Source organism: Dendronephthya gigantea, unplaced genomic scaffold, assembly GCF_004324835.1.
Source record: "Dendronephthya gigantea isolate DGI-Jeju-01 unplaced genomic scaffold, DenGig_1.0 000998F, whole genome shotgun sequence".
Lineage (NCBI taxonomy): Eukaryota > Metazoa > Cnidaria > Anthozoa > Malacalcyonacea > Nephtheidae > Dendronephthya > Dendronephthya gigantea.
In genome coordinates this window covers 243-14,260 of record NW_021164008.1, presented here as the reverse complement: position 1 = coordinate 14,260, position 14,018 = coordinate 243, and the positions used below count along the sequence as shown (strand labels likewise).

The 14,018-nt window shown below is 36.8% G+C and overlaps 1 protein-coding gene across 1 annotated transcript; it reads left to right on the top strand.

The window, feature by feature from the left end:
- Positions 1–112: 112 nt before the first annotated feature.
- On the top strand, positions 113–13,298 carry LOC114544857 (cytoskeleton-associated protein 5-A-like; the record flags this gene model as incomplete). Its single annotated transcript, XM_028563351.1, has 17 exons — positions 113–174; positions 1,537–1,617; positions 2,123–2,270; positions 3,291–3,379; positions 3,495–3,608; positions 4,304–4,498; positions 4,589–4,648; positions 5,011–5,139; positions 5,491–5,724; positions 5,988–6,086; positions 6,643–6,753; positions 7,164–7,256; positions 7,372–7,488; positions 7,832–7,903; positions 8,173–8,264; positions 8,796–8,853; positions 13,144–13,298. Coding segments are annotated over 17 exons (1,909 nt in total), but the record flags the coding sequence as incomplete, so codon positions are not given.
- Positions 13,299–14,018: the final 720 nt, after the last annotated feature.

Genomic DNA, 14,018 nt, shown 5'->3' with positions numbered 1-14,018 from the left:
CGGATAACTTTGATGAATTAGTAGACATTCTCTGATTTAAAAAATATCAGTAAATGGCTTAGTGATAATAAATTGCAACATCATACTACCAAAACTAAACTTTTGTTTGTAGGCTCTTCGTATAACATTCAAAATAAACTAGGAAATAAGTCAGTGATCTTTGGAAATGTACCAGTAACCCGTTATAGATCTTTTAAATGTTTGGGCGTCGAGATTGATGAACAACTTAATTGGGATCCCATATAAATGCAATAAGCAGAAAGGTAGGCGCGGGAATAGGTGTAATGAGACGAGTTAAACCCTTTGTTTCTGAAGAAACCATGCACACTATTTACAAAGCTTTAATTCAACCATACTTTGACTATTGTTCCCCTCTTTGGGACAATTGCGGTCTATTATTGAAAGAAAAGTTGCAAAAATTTCAAAATAGGGCTGCTCGGGTGTTAACGGGGGCAGACTACAATACAAGCTCCTCTGAACTCCTGGAGCAGCTTAGATGGAAAAATCTCGAAACTAAATATAAAACTAACAAAGCAGTTCTCGTTTATAATATCCTAAATAACGGTACTGCTCCGTGCCTTCGCGAATCCTTTTCTGAGCGTAGTGTAATTGAAAATGGTTATAACCTGAGACATTACGATACTGATCTATCAATCCCGAGACCTAAGAAAGAAGTTTTAAAAATAGAGGAGCTGTATTATGGAATAGTCTGCTCAATCGATTCATTGTTTCAAGAGGCTCATAAATTCAAGTAGTTAAATCTGCATATTATATATAGTTTATATTTGTATAGTGTAATTAAGTAGTCACACATAAGTTAGACCTTCGTTACTGATGCGCTATCAACACGTTAGTTGTACGGCACACTTACTCATTTGCGTATGATTAGCGTACTCAACCTATTAGTACAGTACATTTAGCGTCCTTCTGGCGTATTTAGCGTATGACTAGCTTATCTGTACCGTATAAACCATACGTCCAAACACGCACAAGATTTTTAAGCATGCTTAAAAAAAATTTTCTTCCTCGGCGTATACCAGCGTATGTGACCGTGCTTGGAACGTGTATAACTTACGCACGACGTACCACCAGCATATTTTAGCGTATTCCGGCGTATGCGTGATATTTATCATACGCTGCCATACGCTAATTCGATACGCAACAGTGTGACAGGGCCTTTAAATAGCTATTTCATTTTTGTGATTTAGTGAGTTTGGTGGTAAAATATTCGCTCTGAAACCTGTGGTTAAAGTTCTACCAAAGCTATTTGATCACAGTGATAAAAACGTTCGAGAGGAGGTAATCTATTCACGCATTCCCTCGTGAAAATTGGATAAACTTGAAATTGCGTAGAAACCACCCTTCGATCGGAGTGTTTCCATTCATTTCCGCTTGATTTTTCCAATTTCCACTCGTGTCGTAACTGTATTTTAAGAAGGAATACTTACTTACAGTAATACTTACAAGTAATACCCACCCGTCTATACATGTAGCTGATTCCATCGTTTACTGTGATATCTCGTATCTCTTTCACAGACAAAGTTGTTGGCAATTGAAATCTACAAGTGGATCAAGGATGCGGTGAAGGCTCAATTGACAAACATTAAACCTGTCCAGGTAAAATTTGCTGTTTTTTTACTGTTTTTTTATTAAGCTGTACTAAGAGGTTCAACAGTTTCACTACCGCTACCATCGAGGAAACATTAACCACATGCATTAACCAATCAAATACGTTGGAAAACACTTGGAAAAAACAAATTGGAACCTCGCTAATATTCAATAAACATCCTCTAAAACTGATGTTTAAAAAACAATCTTTATAAATTAGTGGCTTTTTCGAGATACAGCTATCTGCCATTACGTGTCCTCACAACAATTACGATTCCGACTACGCGGTCGATCATGTACAACCAGTGCTGTGTTTCTCCACCAAAGTTGGTATATAGAGGTGTGGTCTGCAGACTCCATAGGAGCCTTTCTTTATATATGTTTCTGCAAAACTAGGGACTGTAAAGTGGAAGACGACGGATGTTTTTGGCATAGTGATTTAATCATACAATAGCATATAAAAACATCTTCTAGTTGACGAATCTCACCTTTACAACCCTCCACTTTGTTTTAGATGAAAGAGTTAGAAGAGGAGTGGGCTAAACTGGACCCAGCGTCACCCAAACCAACTAGATTTACGCGATCACAACAAGGAAAGCAAGCACAGGCACCACCGCCCAGTGAAGCAGTTGGGAGCACTAGTGGAGAAATTGTCGAAGAAGGTATTGGAAGGCAACTGGGCGAATATTCATTATAGTTAAGTTCAATTTCACGAAACGTGCGTAGGTTTGCGCGTGTAAGAGCGGTTCTCCGCTAGACGGAATTTTTTGAAGAAATGAAATTTTCCGCTTGGTCTCTTTTCAACTGAAGGAATTCGACAGGAGCGGATCCACTTGACAGATCACAATAGACCCTTCCGGTCATTACGTCAGAACCAATAAATATGGAAATGAGCCATAACACGAGAATGAAAAACCCGAGCCTCGTTTTCACGTCATGACGTATTTTCACGTTTATTAGTCACAATGAAAAATTCTTTCTGACGCATGTGTTGAAGAAGGATGTTTCACATCTTTTCACATAGTTCGTGAGAGTAAAACTTGTTTTACTGAATGAAATCTGTTTCATTTAAGGTGGTTCTAAACTGGAAACGGTAAAGTTGTGACGTAATTACCGGAAGGGTGTATTGAAAAGGGAATCGAGCGAAAAATTTCCTTAATTGTTCTCTAAGCTGGGGTTGCTACCACTTTTTGAAATTTTAAGAAAATTTCTAGGCCCAGTTGTATAAAAGCCAATTAAACTTTTAACTGTAGTTAAGAACAGAATTGGCCAATCAGAGTATTTCTGAGTTAACTAGGATTTAACTATGCAAAATGTAGTTAGAGTTTTATACAACCGGCCCCTGGAGATGAAAATGAGTAATAATTGTAGATCTACAGACACCCATATACTAATTTCCATCTCCAGAAATTTTCAAAAAGGGGGAGCAACTCCAGCTTAGAATAAACCCCAGCATTGAGCTGTTTGTTTGTTCGATTGCGTGTTTTCAGAAACATAGCGGAATCCGTTGAACAAAAAATGTGGGGGGTGGGGGCAGTGGCAATTTCTCTCAGCACAAAGAGAGCGATTAAAACTGAAATATTCTGATAATTAGTTTTCTACAATGTTAATTTTTAGCTACACTATTCCAATTTCGTTTTTTGGTTGATTCTATATCTTCTTCGAACTGTTGTCCATTTCAGAATCACACGCTGTTGACGTTGATCCTTACGACCTACTTGATGCCGTTGATATTTTGTCTAAAATTCCTAAAGACTTTTATGAGAACATGGTAAGTTGTTAAGTAGAAGCATTATTATTTTCAATTCCATCGTGCATAATGTTGCATTGTGTTGACTAATGTTGATTACCAACGTTAAGTCTGTCGCTGTATCTTGCGTGTTTAGGCAGCAACAAAATGGTCAACAAGAAAAGAGGCATTGGAGCAACTGGACAAGCTGACATCCAATCCAAAGATTGAAGGTGGACAATATGGGGAGCTAATGGCCGTATTAAAGAAGGTGTGTTGTTATTGTTGTTAAGGTTTGTTCACGCAATCCAATTTTGTTCGGACAGAATCCGACATTGGATCTGACGGAATCCAATTCGGTTCTGTTGGCTGTTTTATAGTCTGTTGATCGACTTGCAATGTATATGGGCAGCAAATTAATTAAAGCCAATGCATGACATGACATGCTTTGCATTATCAAAATGAATCATTGAATTGGATCCAACAAAATTGGATCATGTGAATAGATCTTTACTTGACACTAATGTTTATTAACAATTGCTGCATTTACTTACGATTACCAAACATGAGGTCATCTCATTTAAGCTTAATTCCGCGTGCGCTTTTCTGGATGAAATGTCAAATGAAACACCTGTTCCTTTTGAAATGCGACCACTATTAACATATCATTTCTACATGAGTGGTGCCAATTCGCAGGAAACGGGGAAAAAGCGCCTCGTTATGGGGTGCACGTATATTCTTGCTTGAAGATTCAATATATGTAGGATGCTCTATCCACTGCTAATTTCGAGACCACTTAATTTCTTATGTATCAAAGTCAAATTTTTCGGGTGGTTTCAGGTAGCTATACTATGTTACAATATTGAAGGATTTTTTATACATTTTTGTAGTAAACTAACAAACATAGCTACATCGTCCACCGGAGTCAGCACTGGACTGACCGCGTATATTTTTATCACCTTTTAGGCAATTACAAAAGATAGCAACGTGATGGTTGTTGCTCTGGCTGGAAAGTGTGTGGCTGGACTGGCAACCGGTCTTCGTTCGAAATTTGCTCCGTATGCAACATCGGTTGTTTCAGCTATTTTGGAAAAGTTTAAAGAAAAGAAAGTAAATGTTGTCACATCCTTAAGAGAAGCGATCGATGCGGTGTATACAACGGTATAATTTTTATATATATATATTAATTATTTTATTATTAATAGTTTTTAATAATATTGTTAATAATAATGTACATTTAATGGTCTTTAGACAAATATAGCGGCCATCCAGGAAGACGTGACCACGGCCATTTCAAGCAAAAATCCCTCCGTAAGGGAAGAAACAATAAAGTTCTTAACTCGAGTGGGCTGCAAAAGTAAGCCATCTGACCTACCCAGACAGGTGTTGAAACCAATTTGTGCAAGTCTGTCGAAGGTAATGTGTGGTGGTATACGTTTTTCATTTATTTCAATATTTCTCGATGCAAAATTCCTTGTAGAAAAATGGATTCCTCACTGCTTTATATAATCATGTTAAATTATATGGTTCTTTTCTACCATCTTATTTAACCTCCTATTATTTTTAAGAATCTATATATTATTATCCACATAAATTTCTAGAAGGCTGAATTTCATGTAATTTTACGGAACTACTTGGTACATGCAGCAATGAACAGAACTATTTTTATATAGAGCATGGATGATACGTCTGCCCCAGTGCGTGATGCGGCTGCAGAGGCATTGGGTACATTATTGAAACTGCTAGGCGAGAGAGCTATGGGCCCTTTTGTTGACCAACTTGACAAGATTAAACTTGATAAGGTATTTTCAATCCTGTTTTTAAATTTGCCTGGACCACCCATGATGTAAGCCGCATTAATTAACTATAAAGTAGACTTGATTAGCATATTTGACGAACTCGGTGAAACTGTGACCGAACCGACAGGTATCATATAACACGTTCACACGTGTGTAGAGGAATGATAATAACAGAGAGTCAGTCGAAGTCAGATACTATAGAAGTGTAGATCACTGGCGTAATGTTTGTATAATAAAAGTAAAGTGTTGAAGGAACCCGTGTTTAGTTTTAGCACTGTTGTGTGCAACGATATTACAAGAACCTGTGGCCGCAAGGCTAACACTGACACGCCTCATTCTTTCCTAATTTCCCAGGTAAAAGAATTTGCAGAGAAAGCGGAGGTTAGCACCGCGCCCAGTCGCGGAGGCGGTGCTGCTCCAGCTCCAGCTGCTGCTAAAGCGCAGCCTGTGAAAAAAACAGAAACTAAGTCTGCAGCTCCAAGCGGTCCAACCTCAAAATCTACAACATCTGAACCGAGTAAGAAACCCAGTACCGCTGGAGCTAAAGCTAAACCACCAAGCTCGTCTACCGACACAGCAAAGAATAAGGTAAGATAATCTGATTTGTTGACGGCATAGCTTAGACCACGTAGTTTGTGTGTTTGTTTCGTAGCTTTATATAAAGACCTACATGTAGCTACTGTTTATGTCTTGATCTTTAAGGGTAATTCAGTTTCATTTGTGGTTGATCAAAGGTTAATTTTTAGTTTTGAAATATCTGTGTGCAATATCTACTATACATATTTAAAATGCAGTTTCGTTTCGTTTAAAAAAGAGTCGGCCTGTAATTTTTCTGTTGCATCTGTTTATAGCCTGCTGGTAAAAAAGGATCTGGTGGTAAGAAAGCTGCTAAAACTGATTCAGCGACATCTTTCAAAGATGATGAAGTGATGAAAGAAGCAGAGATGACGGTAATTTTCTCTTTACTGAATATTATTTGCATGCATGGAGTTTTCTTTTGTGTAAATTGTATCTAAAACACTCATGATGTAAGTACCGATGCGGTACAAGTGATACCAAAGGCTATTTTTTCTTCTTGGGACCTGACGTGTAAAATTCACAAATTCAACTTAGGGTGTTAACTCAAAATAAATTATTCTGCATGGTTGGTCATTTTAGTCGTATATATATAGGTAACTGCATTTAAGGGATCACTTTTTGTTATCAATTTGATAAGATCTTTCTACACGTGACTTAGCAATTGTTGACTGGCAAATCCAGCGCAAATCAGCTCGTTGCAATAAAATAAAATCGTCAAACTATTCACCTCATTTTATAACCCAACCCGAGTTTACGTGAGAATGGTACGTGAAACATATATACGTGAAACTTAAAACTATTTATTGTCTCATTCATATACGTCTTTGAAATCCATGCATATATAGCTGCATGTATATATTACTTTGGACTATATCTTAAGTTCCCACTTTAGTTCTTGATACTATTTTTTTTTCATTCATCGTGAAGCCGGAGGAAGTAGACGCCAAAGCTGAAGAACTCATCCCGGCCAATATCCGTGAACAATTCGCCAGCACGAACTGGAGAGAGCGGTTGGCTGGGACAGAAGCCTTAACACAAGTATGAAATAATAAAGTAGCTATTGTGTAACATCGATCGTTTGAATTCAGCGTGTATATTTGAATACATTTTTTTGTTTGCCAATAAGACCGTTTCAGCTTGCATGCAAATTAACTCATTTCAGATGTTGTGATCATGGAATAGCCAATAAAACATAACCATTTCTGACCATGTGATTTGAATACAAGCTGAAAAGGTCTATTCCAGTGACCAATTCAGGTCAATTCAGATGACAGTTTATTAACCAAGGACGAATTTTCAGATTTCACTTCGGCATGTACCTGAAATTTAAGGGGTTTAGAATCTGAATAATTGTGTAATTTTAGATTAATTAATCTCGCTAATGAAACGCTAGCCATGCATGCATTTTGCGTTCGTTCTCTGTATTTTCGTTTTCTTGTGTGCTTTAGTTTGTAAACGATTTGGATCCAAAAACTCTACCGTCCCAAGTTTTGATCAGAACCATGGCAAAGAAGCCTGGCTGGAAAGAAAGCAACTTTCAGGTATTATCGATATTATATATGGGTCGCATTGAACGGACCCTCGTTGAATTGGTGTCTGATCTAACCGTATAGGCTATTGAGTAGAAACTTAATAATCTTAGCTTATTGGTTTTAGGTTTTGAAGAACAAGTTCAATCTGTGCGCTGTCATTGCAACACTTTCAGCTTCGTTTTCCAAGAGAAGCGCATTTTATGCCATATCTGGCCTCGTGGAGAAGATCGGTGATATCAAGGTATGGGCTATACTCGTGTTCATGTGGTTTAATGAAGTGAAGTAGCTACAGTACAACAGGACTGAATTGCTATTTTCACCTGTAGTATATACTTTATTTGGTATACCTTATACCAAAGTTTATTCGTTGATTTGATATTATGTTTTGATACAAATCCAACCATGCATACTTTTGACTAAAAGAAACTTTTTTTCGCTTCTGGAAATAAAAATGATATGCCCATATTAATTTCAATCAAAAGTTAGTGTTTGTTCAGTTGTAGCTTAATATAAATGAGAGACGAAGAAGTCAGTCGTTGCCTTTAAAGGAAACGTGCAAGTGTAAGTGTATTTTTATGTCATAGTTGAAAGAGCAATGTAAGGAGACATTAATGGTTTTCGCCGAGAATCTTTCACTGAACTATGTTAGCTTAAAGGTGAGCATTTCAAGAATATAATTTTAAAAAATGATTAAATGCTGTATCCAGTTTTTTTTTAACTAATAATAAATAGTGCATGTGTTTGCGTGTTGGAGGATTTCCGCTCTAAATGAATTAAAATCCTAGGTCACGGTTAAATCAGTCGATTGGAGAGTTCCCGTACCGCTGTGCATGAGGACAGCGTCAGGATACGTAATGATATTGTAGGTCCCATGTACGTACGTTTATCGTTCCTATTTGTTTACATTCTGACGTTGTCATTCGAGGTATCGGGCTGTGCCAGTGGACAGAAAAATCCAAAGGTTCTGTCAGAGAGTCTGAACTGGTTGTCAGATGCAATTAAGGCGTTCGGTATGAAGTAAGTGTGGTTGAATTGAAAATTAAAATGCCCTAGCTATCCTTGTTTGGTGTAGACTTGCTTGAGCCTTTTTTCCCGTCTTAAAAAAGAAAAGAAATTTGTTCATTGTAGATGTTCATTGACCAATGAAGTGCTTTGAAATTATTTTTTCGCCGCTGACCAACAACAATACAACGCCGACTGTCAGCGACATATGAGAACAAAACTTAAGGTGGCTCGCCGCTGGGATTCTTCAGGTTTTTTCGGTCACCCTGGATGCTAAAAACAGTAGAAGTGAATTTTTAGTTACTGGTGGGCCGTTGTATAAAAGACACAGAGGTGGCCAATCAGAGTCGTGTATTTCTGAATATTTCTGAATATTTCTGTATTTCTGAACTAGGATTTACCTATGCAGCGTGTAGTTAAATAGTTTCATACAATGCGCCCCAGGCGCATAAAATTCGAAACAGTTTCTAAGGATCCCCTTTTTGGAAGCCCCTGTATTATGGTGGTCACATAGATATGTGCGAGTGTTCATTGACTTTTTTTAAGGTTTGACATTAAGCCACACGTCAACTACATAAAGCAAAGTCTGGCCCACACAAATCCGGTACGTACTGGCTCACATACTGTGCTACAGATATCACAATCGTGATGCCTATTCCGAGTTACTTTTCCGTCCTACTTTTCGAGTGGCGTCTGCAAGGAATTCTGGTCTTAATAGTCACGCCGGAAAAAAATTTGAAATTGAAATTCCCCAAGGCCCGTTTACATTTGCAACTTTGGCTGCGATTTTCGTCTTTTGATAAATGTGAACGAGTAATTACGAAGTTACAAATGACTGAAATGAGTTGATGCACAAGAGCTCTTATTTCATTATCTATCTGTAACTAATGCACTCGTTCACATCTATCAAAAGGAGAAAATCGCAGCAATAATCGCAAATGTAAACTGGCCTTTACAGGCGTCACTTGTTACATGATTATGAAAAAGGTCTGTTATTATTAGTATCAGCCCCCTTCCACGCTCAGGTATAATCGTCACCCTGTGACCAATGCCCCATCTCTTACCCGTGTGTGCATGAACTATTTTCTCACGGCGTGTTCCGGGTTGAGTGGGCCGAAAAAGTTAAGGTACTGTATTGTTATCATATCATATCACAGAGCTTGTACGACCATGAAACCTCTCCTGAAATGTTTTGAAATGTCCTTGAATTTTTCTTGAGGAGTTATGTTCCACATCTATAGGCCGAGGGGCCTTCCTCGTATTATAATCCCGTCAATAAACATGCCTATTGACACTTAAGGTATTATTATTTCTTCCCAGGCTGTTCGCTCTTCCGCTATATCAGCACTTGGTGTGATCTTCATGTACACTGGTCCCAGTCTCCACATGTTCTTTGAAAGTGAAAAGGCAACCCTATTGCGGCAAATTGATAGTGAATTTGAAAAGGTTTGCGTAACCTCCCTATAAATTGTCGATCTCTGTTAGTTAAATGTGCGTGCATGCAATAGTAAACGCTGGGGGAAGGAAAGCGATTAAGTTACTTGCGTGAATTTGAAATTATATTAAAAATTTCAACGATAGGTGAATTCGCAGTTATTAGTGGTGGATTACTGCCAACTAAGTAGGAGATTGAGATCATTTCTTTGTCCTTTCTGATTACACGAAATTTAAATAATCAAAATTGAGGTTTAAAATTAGTCAACCCCATACTTTTACTGTCCGATATCTAAGGTCGGGATTATACTGTCCAGTGTCACTATACTTCAACAAAAGGATTTAAAGTCGCGCATTTAAACATAACTAGTCTGCCAAAACATATTGATGAGCTTAGGTTATTTATGAAAGAAATATCATTCGATATACTCTGTCTAAACGAAACAAGACTAGATAATACAATTAATGATAGCATTATTAAAATACCAAGTTATGATATTGTGCGAAGAGACCGAGATCGAAATGGTGGGGGCGTTGCAATATATATAAGAACTACCATTAATTACAAAAACCTTATTGAACTTATTCCAGTGAATTTAGAAGCTATCTGTATCAAAATTCATAAACCTAAATCAAAACCAATCATAATTGGTACATGGTATCGCCCACCAAATTCTAACATAACTTGTTAGATAACTTTGAAACGTTACTGCAAAACCTGAGATACAAATTTAGATCTCATCATTACTGGCGATCTAAATTGCGATATGCTGACCAAAAACCCTAGTAACAACACAAAAAGACTATCAGATTTAATTAACGAATACCAATTAAAACAACATATTACAGATCCAACTAGAATAACGCAAACCTCACAGACTTTAATTGATATTATAATGACGAGAGCTTGCGACACCAAAATCACTGACTCTGGAGTAATACATCTAGGATTAAGCGACATAGTTTGGCATACATTTGTCGTAAAGTGGAATTCCCAAAAACGAGCCAAAAATAATTGAAACAAGACAGTTCAAATACTTTAACTCTGCTACTTTTCAATACGATCTGAAAATGGGATTTCAAGAAAACTATAATTATTATAACTATACTGACCCGAACCAGGCATGGGAGGTATGGAAAACGATCTTTCTTGATATCGCAAATATACATGCTCCTCTTCGGATCCGTAAAGTAAAAAGCGAACACTGCCCTTGGATGACAAATGAAATTAAAAACTTGGCGTATCATAAATTCTATTTGAAACAAAAAGCAATCAAATTTAATTCCTCCAATTATAACGAAGCCTATAAGCGCTGCCGAAATCAGCTAAACAAATTAATTAAAGAAACTAAGGTCCAATATTACAATGCTAAGCTACAAAACAGTAAAAACAGTAAAGAGGGATGGAATACACTAAATAATTTACTAAACAGGAAAACGAAATCTACGGTTGTAAATGAACTCAGTACAAGCCAAGGAAACAAAGTGACACAAGACAAAGATATAGTCAATGAATTTAACAAATACTTTACTTCTATAGGCCCTAAATTAGCAAACAACATTCCTGACCATAGTAATTATCCCGACCCCCTGTCATATATAAATCGGGTAACAGATATGTTTTACTTTCATAATATATCAGCTTATGATTTGAAAAATGAAATTAAAAATTTGGAAATAGGAAAATCAACAGGTTTAGATAAAATTTCCACTAAACTAATAAAACAAGCAGGCGATACGATAATCCAATCACTTCTGGACATATTTAACCTATCCCTTAGGACAGGTATATTTCCAGACGATTGGAAACTTGCAAAAGTTACCCCGATATACAAATCGGAAGACAAGACTCTTTGTGAAAATTACAGACCAATATCAGTTATTTCGAACATAGCTAAGTTATTTGAAAAATTAGTTAGTAAACAGCTGAATACATATCTGGAAAAAACTGATATAATTGTGAACAATCAATCAGGTTTCCGTCGCAATCATTCAACCGAAACCTCATTATTACAATCGACAGAAATGTGGTTGAAATCGATGGACCAGGGTCTGATAAATGGGGTCATATTCCTAGATTTAAAGAAAGCCTTTGACACGATTGATCATCAGATTCTTCTATCAAAACTTGAAGCTTATGGGATAAGGGATAATTCACTTAAATGGTTTCGGTCGTATTTAGAACAAAGGAAACAAATTTGCACTTTAAATAACTGTAAATCTAACATTAAAACAATTCACTGTGGAGTACCCCAGGGATCAAATCTTGGACCATTATTATTCCTTCTTTACATTAACGACTTTCCACACTGTCTAGAAACAACTCATGCTAATTTATTTGCTGACGATACAATTCTATCATGCCAAGGACAGTCATCATCAGATATAGAAAGAAAGCTCAATAAAGACCTAAAAAACGCTCAAAAATGGCTATCAGCAAACAAAATGACCTTAAATAGCAAAAAAACTAAATACATGATTATCGGCTCACGACAACGATTACAAAATCTATACCATGTACCACAAATTATAATAAACGGACATCAAATAGAACGAGTCAATAAAAAGGAAGTATTGGGCATAGTTATAGATGATGAGCTCAAATGGAACTTACATAATAAAGAGCAATGTAATAAAATTTCAAAAAACATTAATCTTTTAAAGAAAGCTAAAGATTTCGTTGGCTTAAATATACTACAAATTATGTATAATGCACTAGTTATGCCTCATTTTAACTATTGCTCAACTATATGGCAAAATAATAACAAAACACATTTAAATAAATTACATAAACTTCAGAAGCGTGCGGCTAGAATTATCACAAACTCAGACTATACTGTTAGATCCTCAGTCATCTTTCAAAAACTAAATTGGAAGCCCCTTGACTTAATTCTGAAAAAACGTGATCTTTTTATGACATTTAAAGCCATTAAAGGCATACTTCCAAAATATATAACAGATTTATTTCATACTTGTGAAAACAATGGCTATGAACTGCGCAGTAATAATTTAAAGCTGCTTCATCCTAAACCAAAAACAAATTATCTGAAAAACAGCTTTTCATATAGAGGCACAACATGTTGGAACAACATTCCAACAAACCTCCTGATTCGGTTAAGAGAATCGATGAGTTTAAGAAATGTTCATACTTTACTCAATAATTACATCTATTCCAGTTCTTAAACTTTTTCCGATACTACACTTAAATTTATTATTCAATTTCTGTAAATAGGTATAAGATAGTTTTGTTGTTTATATAATTAGTTTCTTATAAATGTAAATAGTACAACACGGCCCTTTGAAAAGCACACACGTGAAAGGTTACCGTGCCTAAAGAATAATAATAATAATAACAACTATTTTAAAATGCCACGTATAGCCGCGTTATATGATCGATTTCTGTTGTATTCGTCCATGAAATGCGTATTACAAACAAAGATTGACGAGTTTTTTTTATTAGGTCAAAGACGAGAAACCCCCAGCACCAACAAGAGGTGTGATTTCCAAAATTGCTGGTGCTGGTCAGGGGGAATCAACAACAGCAGATGATGCCGAAGACGATGGAGCTTCATCTGTGACAAACCTGGCTGATCTCATTCCAAGAACAGATATAAGGTATTATTTAGATCTTTTCAATTCGAATATGAATATACAAAGTATTTATTGGTGGAACGATGCCAGACTGGCCCCTTTATCTTTCGCCTTAATATTCATGGGTTGTGTCACAGGTAGTGTGTTGTAGGCTTTCTAAGTCTATACCCTAGCCTGCCCGCAGACCCCAGCCGAAAATTAAACGGGAAATTAGGGGTCTGCCAAACTGCAAGCTTTATCGTGTTCCGTGACGTCAGACCTCTTGCATAAATTACTATATAATGTGCTGTTGTCGACATTAACATTCATGGCGGAAGGAGTGTTGCCTCCGAGCTACAAAAAAAAGTCGACAACATCTCTTGTGTTTTGTGTTTCCGAGTGATCGAAAAAGCCCACGAAAGACATTTGGTGTCAGGCACGATTATACCAGTACCTTTTGGTCGCCGATTAAGCGTGTCATACAATATATATAGGCACTGCTTGATACACTAGTGATTTAGGCTGTTGGCAGGTTAATGTAAACATGGTGCCCTGAAAAGTATTTTTTCAAAGCCTCCTCTTGTCGTTGTGCTAGCTGCAGGGCCAATAAAGACAACAAATCGGGTACTATATATATTTTCCACTTCGACAATCGACATAGCTAATTATACTTTCGTTTTCATACGCGCGCGGTAAGAATAATTAAACGGCCGTTGGATCATTAGCTGCCCCATTAAATGTCATGAACTTTTATTAGGAATTTGT